Source organism: Notothenia coriiceps, unplaced genomic scaffold (assembly GCF_000735185.1).
Source record: "Notothenia coriiceps isolate Sejong01 unplaced genomic scaffold, NC01 NC01_scaffold00021133, whole genome shotgun sequence".
Taxonomy (NCBI): domain Eukaryota; kingdom Metazoa; phylum Chordata; class Actinopteri; order Perciformes; family Nototheniidae; genus Notothenia; species Notothenia coriiceps.
This window is the reverse complement of record NW_011353834.1, coordinates 34,864-42,673: the sequence shown is the minus strand read 5'-3', so window position 1 is coordinate 42,673 and position 7,810 is coordinate 34,864. Positions and strand designations below refer to the sequence as shown.

Sequence of the window (7,810 nt, the reverse complement as noted above, 5' to 3'; positions counted from 1 at the left end):
AATGTGTGCACAGATGGAAAGTTGGAAGGCTGACAGGCAGGTAGGCCATCCAGTTATTTTAGCCGAGCCGGCTCAGATGATTGGTCGTGCTTTTTACAGTACTACAGCTTCCAGAGATTATATTTTTTTATGGATTTTTTGTCAAAGCACTTAAGATATTCATTGCTATCGGGATGTTAAGAGCATTCCATGGAATATAACAAAAAGTGTATCTCGAGCCGGTTTCTCAAACGTACCTACCCCACCTTTAAGCTCTTTGTTTGATAATCCAGCTATTGAAATCATATGTAAATGCGAATTACATTTGCTTTGAGTAAAAATATCGCTTTTTATGCTAATATCATATTTAAGACAATTAAACATACAAAATCACTTCACAAGCATTCTGTCGGCTCTAATTAACTACTGTATTGGCAAAGCAAATGCAACAATATATTCTCACATGCTGACAGGCTTAACAATCAGTCCTCTTCAATGCACTTTGCTTCAATGCTTATGTAAAAGTGAATAAGACAAGACACACATAATGGTGCCATTACAATGTGAAGTGTGTTCATCTTTTGTGCGACAAACACCCATAGGGATTCAAATCTTTCTTTTTAGGGCACTCGCTGGAACTAAAATACAGCCGAGAAAAGGTGATCGAGTGAGCATGACTAAGTCGATTTACAGAGTGACGAAGCAGAAAGATGATGATTGAGGGCGGGTAGTATCAAATAGTGTGGTATGAAAAATGCAGGAATGACGCCAAATCATTTCCACATAGTTCTCTCCTTACCAAAAATCGAACTATTCATATTTAGAAAAAATATGCATCTGTGGATGGTAATTTTTCTTGTGGGCTCGCTGTAGTGTAGCAAGGGAGTTAGTCATTATTATGAGGAGGGAAAATAGTCTGAATAAAAAGGGCCTCATGGTCTGGAGATTTTTCTATCTAGCCAAATGTCAAATCTTGACAGAATCCACAGAATTCCTTGCAGAGCTCCAGTCCAGCTGTGGCTTTTGTCGTGACAAAAAGATAGGAGCATCCCAGTGACTCATAGGTTCAACACAGGGTGGCTGTGAATCTCCTTCTCATCCGTTCAATCAGTCTTTGCCCTTTATTTTTGTGCTAATGCATTGCAGACCCTTTCCTAACAAAGAAATAACTTAAAAATCACATTTGTAAACCAAAAATAAAGAGAAGCCATTACAAGAAAGAAAAAAAGTGCACACTGAGTATTTGTACAGAGCTTTAGAAACACTCAGTCTATCAGTCTGTCCTCTTCGAGGGTTTTGGAGCCTGTCGCTCTGTCTGCAGACCCGGCATCAGTGTCGCAGCAGAGGCTTCCTCATCATCAGAGGCTGCAAAGAGGAGGAGGTGGCTGAGCTAACGTTAGCCAAGGCCTGCTGAGGTCACCATCCACATAAAAATATGCAGGTGGGGTAGGCATGGAGGTAAGAACGCGGGAAGACAGACATGGGTGGGAAGATATAGGGGAGGAACAAACACCAAAAATACGTATGCAGTAATACCAAAGTCTAATTTGCATATCTTTTTCAACCACATAAAATGAATGTAATAAGAGACACAAGCCACAGGAACAACAAATGAGTGCGATATGTTCCTACAGTAAGGCTATATTAACATATTCAAAATAGGACTTTGAGGTAGAAAAATAACTTGCCCTTTCATTTTTTTGACCGTGCTCATGTGTTTGTATTTTCTTGTCTTAGGCCAGGCTGTAGGCACCACTCTGCACACTGCACTGATGTTTAACACATTGCTAGTTGGAGTGTGCAGGCCTGCAGGCGGGACATTCACTGGGGAAATTTAGTCCAACTGAATCCGTATTTCTGAACTCTTTCCTGTGTAACCTTTTCCTCTGTGCAGAACAGACTGGGGACTACCACCTTCGGCCACCAGAGGCACTGAAGACTTTCAACATATTATAGTCTTTGAACACGTTATAGGTATAAGCATTGCAGTACAAATACAGATATTTTGGTCATACTTAGAAGTTTGCAGGATAAAGCAACGTAACTAGAAACAAAATGCTGAATTGCTGTAGCTGAAGCATCTTTGGCTTGTTTTATATCTGGGCTCAAATTAGTCTTTTGAGTTGCTTTCACTTGCATCATTTTGCATGCCCAATTGAATTAGTGTGATTGCATTAACAGGAAGGGGATGGCCACCATAAAAAGACTGCAGATGGGTGAAGTGAAATCAAATGTAAGCAGAGGATGTGCACAAATCCACCGATTAGCCCTCCTTTATCCATGTTTGTAGAAGAAATAGAAGTAATTACACTGAACTGTAGACTGGTGTCTATGTGGAAGCCGTTAGAGGACGCTGGACTAAGGTCACTTCTAAATGGTGATGTGAGGCCAGTTTTAGATTTGCCTACTAATGAGACATTAGTGAAATCTTCCAGCTGGACGAGTGCCACTCCTTCATGGCTGTGCTCTGAGAGCTCTCTTCAACTCACACAGCTCATCTTTGACATTAATAAAAACTCTGACGCATCACATCTTAAAGTTTAACGTTTTGCCATGACTTTCTGTGAGCAAAACTCCAGCCTCCAGCCTGTGGCTCAACCTTAAATTATATTTGTATGTCTTGTACAGTGACTTTCTCACCTTTTCTATATGTGACCAATTAAAACAAAGCAATGCCTACTGAAAACTTGAATGTTTACTGATTATAACCAATAATGAATGTTTTTCTTTGCCTTAATTGATTGAACAAAATGTAAGCAGTGGAACATTTGAAAGATATGTGCTTACAGTAAGTAGAATATCTCCTTCTCTTATAGCTTCTAAATCATCCTGTGAGCCCTAAGATGTGTTTTCTAACCCATTGGTTCCCAAACCCAAAATTGGGAAACACCATACGACAGCAGCAAAGGCCTACCTGTAACACCTTCTTTGTTAAGGCTTCACCCATTGTTACTTTTCAATCCGTCTATATTTCATGTCAAACTAATTAGAATTGAAATCTTGGCATACCCTCTTCCCTCTCTTTCTCATTGCATGCACCTAATTTTGGAAAATGTCAGATTATTTTTAATCAAGCACCAATGTAACATTAATTATTAACAGAATTCATATTAATCACCTTTTGGGCACCAGATTTGTATTTCCATTTGCATCTCCATGAACTTCAATAATCTATATGAGGCAACTGTGAGTTTTGAAGCAAGGTTTGGTTGAAATGAAGTGGTGGATTTGAACGGACTGATGTTGAAGGACAGCTTCACCCAAATGAATGAAGAAATTAAAGCAGTCTGAGGGTACATTACCATGATAGTTGTCACGACTACTGTTCGGTTCTCCATCGACGTGCTGTCATTGGACAGAACGTTTTCATTCTGGACCAACACAAGTTTGTCTATGTCATTCCAGTAGCCAATCTGAGGGAAACAGAGTGATAAAAAGAAATATCAAATATATCAGTCTTTGTAGTGAAAATCATTTTAATATGAAATGTAAGAAGTGTAAAATGAAATCAAGTTGGTCCTCAAACAGATACATAAAAAGGAAAATTAGAAATTATGAAGAAGGGATAAAAAGTTAAAAAAGAAAAGAAAAGATTCATCAGAATGATCTCACTCCGACATATTTCCCATTGGAACTGTAGAAGATACTGAGACATATTGAATGTGAGAGAAGAACCTTCAATAAACAAACATCGCCATCAAAGGAACACTTGAGAAGCTGGAACATGGTGTTATTTCTTTATTATCGGCGCTATATGTATACTTTTCTTCCAGTAAAGAGAAATGATGAGTACTTCCAACCGGAGCCTTATCCTCCTACTTTTTGCTATTCCGAAGAAGGATTATGCTCAAACTTTTGCTATTTGTGTCGGTGCAGAGCTTTTTGTAGCCCCAGGTTGACTTGTACCTGCTCCCCAATGAGTACTTGAGAAAAGCTATTAAAAGTCAAGCTGTGTTGGTCCAATAGAAGCTATATAAACATATAGCCATATAAAGGCCTTAGGACAGTTATCAATTAAGAATCAAGGAGATAACTCTGAAGTTAATTATTTTCTTTTAACAATAAATATTGATTGAATAGAATAGGTTGGCTGTGGTAGGGGTTTCAAGTTGTTCAAACCACACAATGAAAGTGTTTTTGAATTGTTTTTAAGTCGTGAGAAGTGCCTACCTTGCGTGGTCCGTTGCTCTTCAGTTCAAACACATCCATGGTGTAGTTCACTCTCCGACCGTAGTGATCAAACTGAATGTTCCCAGTCAGGCCCTGAATGCGCACCTGCATTTACAACAACAAGGAAAGTAAGGACTGGAGGAATATAAAAAAAGAATACACTAGTAATGTTGAGTATTTTTTCTAGGGTTGATTTGGCAATGCTTTTATATTATATATTGTAACATAAATAAAAGTGTTGTTTGAAACTCTTTAAACAAAGGTTATATACGTGTAAAGTGCAGTCAAACAAACAGTGGTTTTACAATTCATATTATTTTAAATGTGAAGCAGCATCAGAGTGAAATACTCAGTAACTTGGCGAAGAGTCAGCATTAAGGTTCATATCATAATATTTTAATTAATTATACACTACAGTACCTTATTACATGTATCATTACATGCATTAATAGGTTCCTGCAGATCCTTTGTTAAGGCAGGCAATCTAAATCCAGGGCAGGATTGGTAGACACTGATAACTACTATATGTGTTTTTAGATTATCACTGAATGTAAAAAATGCATACAAAATTGAAACCGTAAAAAGGAATAGAAATAGTTTGATTTGATGAAAACCTTAGACCCTGTCAATGTACCCGAAAGTATAGCCATACAAGTTTGTGTGTCAAGTGTGTGTATGTGTTTGGACTTTGGTGGGTACTCTATCAAAGTCCAAACAAGAAAACACATAAATGTCGAAATAGATTTCTGGTATACGTTCCCCTTTTCCATGCCAGCTGTTTTTCTGATTGCTTTTTGTGTGTGTGTATGTGTAATGTGTATGTGTGTCTGAGTGCAACATCTGTCTAAGCACTTTGCAACCTGTCTATCCTAAACTATACAACCTTAATCCTGTGCTAACCTGTTTGAGTGCACGCTCCATATCTATTCCCTGGTTCCAGGGAGCAGCTGGGTTAGCTAGGCAGTCACCAGCGTTGCCACGGCGACTGATATCAATTTTCTGACGGCGAAGGGTGCGGAAGGCCTCGGACATCACAAGGACGCCATCATATGTCAAAGATGAGGTATACTGAAGAATGGAAGACGAGAGAGAAAAAAAACAAGAGAAATATTATCATTTTTTCAACTTTTTTTATAGGAAAATAAATACTTCTGTCCGTACACAGTATGACAGAAAGTTATCCTGTCACACAGTTTTTCAGGTAATTCAAACAACTGAAACCCAAATACATTTTAAAAGGTATGTTTGGTGCTCATTGGCTTTTTACAAAAGCATCCACATTTTCTTTACAGTGATCATAGATTTTGCTACTCAGCTATCTCGATGAGAAACACAGCAATGAATATATGTTTCCTGTGATTTAAAAACCCAAATGAGAATATGCTAATGTTGCTTTACCATGTCTACTGTATATGATTTATTCCGTAAATGAGACGTAACTTAATCCAAGCTGTATAACATTTGACCATCTTAACTCCATATGAATACCCTTACCGGTGTTTAAAAATGCTGAGCCTGCTAACAGTCTGACTTTTATTTGACATCAACACTTAACACCGTTGAACATCAATCAACATTACTGTAAATGTAACATCACTGTAAAGGTGCCACTTCTAGACAGGCTTATATTTTTTCGAAAACAGTAACTGGGGCATTAAAGTTACATTAAAACAGGTTTAAATTATATTGCATTGCCCTTATGTCAATCCACTTTGTTAAGTTACTTCTTTTGAAAGTGGAACTTTCCTTTCCAATATGTATAAATGCTAATTTTATTACATTCAATCATTGAATAAGATGTGGCACTTCAAATGTGAGTAAAACCGGGGACCTTTTCAATGTTACATTAAGTAAGAAAAAGGGAAAGGGTAAGAGATTACAAGATTTATTCTTTAATGAAACTCTTAAATGTAGTGGTGATCTTGACAGATTGTTTGACGAATTCATTATAAGGAAGAGACAGCGCAGCGAGGAAGAGCACCACACTCAGCAGCAACAAACCCATCCAGCCCCCACACACTGAAGCACAGCGCCTGGCAGACAGACAGAGGCAGTCAAACACACAGCGGGCGCCTTCACATCACAGCAGTGAAGAGTGGTGAGATAAAAATGGGAGGAAAGAGGGAAGTCGGCTGAGACTCTGCCGATGCTCTCCACGCCTCTGCAGGTCTCTTACTGACATCCCTTGATTTGAATCCCATGAGGTGTGTTTTGGAAGGCTGCAAAACCATGTCATCCTCCTTTCATCGCTCCCCGTTGAAACCAAAGAAGCCTTTAGGCGTGCGACTGACACATGACGACTATGGGATCAGATTCAAGGAGAAAACAACAACAAACCTGAGCCAAACATTTTGTGTCTTTTTCTGCAGCAGGAGAGACATAAACACCTCTGGTACTTTTGGGAAACAGTAATGGCTTTTAAAAAGAACATCTCTTTATTATAGATATTTCTTGGATTGCTTTAAATCTCCAAGTTCAGCTAAAATCCAACAAGTCAATACAGATTTTCTCTGTCTCTATCATCATCTAAAATAAATCCAGTGCAAAGACTGCGTACACTACGTGCTTTTGAAGTACTTACTTATCTCACCATAGACCTACGTACCTAAGAGAACATAATATAGCAAAGGCTGTGTTAATCAAAGTAAGAAAAAACAACACAAAACTAATTCATTATTGCTGTTGTGAACACGCATATTCAATTAATACAATTAGCTCTGTGCTGGTGTTTTACACATGGGCAAATATTGATAAAGGGAGCCCATAAGCTGTTGTATATGCTAACGCAGATGTTGAAGACCTATTCATATTCTGATTACGCAATTAGGGGACATGTGTGAAATAATTTGATATTTGAATAGAAAGCAAAAAGGCTGTACAGTACCTTATATATATGTGTGTGATGATCCCAAGCAGTTTGCCTCACTTTTTATGAAGTTAATATATTTCTTTGCCAGGTCACTGATCATTTTCATTAAACTTAAACAAAATCTCCAGACACTCCAGAGCTCATTTCGGGGCACAGCAGCTGAGAATCACTGGGTTAAGAGATTTTGATTGATGGCCAAAAGCACAGAGCTAGCTCCAAATGCAGTCTCCAGTGTGCCGGGGACATGTCCCTGTTGGGTTTTTCACACCGCACATTATTAGACCAGAGTTCTACTTGGCCTGAGGCTACGAGTTGGCCCAAGGCTAACTGAGCTCAGCTTTTACACAGCACAAATTAGCCTAGAGCCATTTGGAAGCATCTGTTGTCACTAGAGATATCTGGCTTTGTTTCATTTCCTTAAATCATTAACATTAAAACCGAGTTTCCTTGTTTGCAAAAAGCAGGAAAAATATTATTTGGAAGATAACATTTGAGTGCACTTCAGATATGTTCAGGAAGTTCAAAAAGTGGACAATAACTAAGCATGTTCACTGTGAAAATCTTTCACAATCACGTGTAAATAATTGTATCCCCATTAACGGCTCTCGTGTAAATGTGTAGATTTATGCAGCCGTCATGCACTAATGCAAAATCATCAGGTCCATCTAAGAATGATGACTGGCCAACTAAAACTTGTCCTTGGGTGAAAGAGGACATGTGTGTGTGTGTGTGTGTGTGTGTGTGTGTGTGTGTGTGTGTGTGTGTGTGTGTGTGTGTGTGTGTGTGTGTGTG

General features: G+C 38.5%; 1 protein-coding gene across 1 annotated transcript in view; it reads right to left on the bottom strand.

The window, feature by feature from the left end:
• Positions 1 to 832: 832 nt before the first annotated feature.
• Positions 833 to 7,810, bottom strand: part of LOC104953129 (glutamate receptor 4-like) — a 35,476-nt gene continuing 28,498 nt past the window's right edge. Inside the window, exons 9-12 of the mRNA XM_010780056.1 lie at positions 5,050 to 5,217; positions 4,150 to 4,254; positions 3,282 to 3,392; positions 833 to 1,344 (exon numbers count right to left, since the gene is read on the bottom strand). Coding sequence (XP_010778358.1) covers positions 1,309 to 1,344; positions 3,282 to 3,392; positions 4,150 to 4,254; positions 5,050 to 5,217 — 420 coding nt within the window. The 3' untranslated portion in view covers positions 833 to 1,308. The remainder of the gene's footprint in view (positions 1,345 to 3,281; positions 3,393 to 4,149; positions 4,255 to 5,049; positions 5,218 to 7,810) is intronic.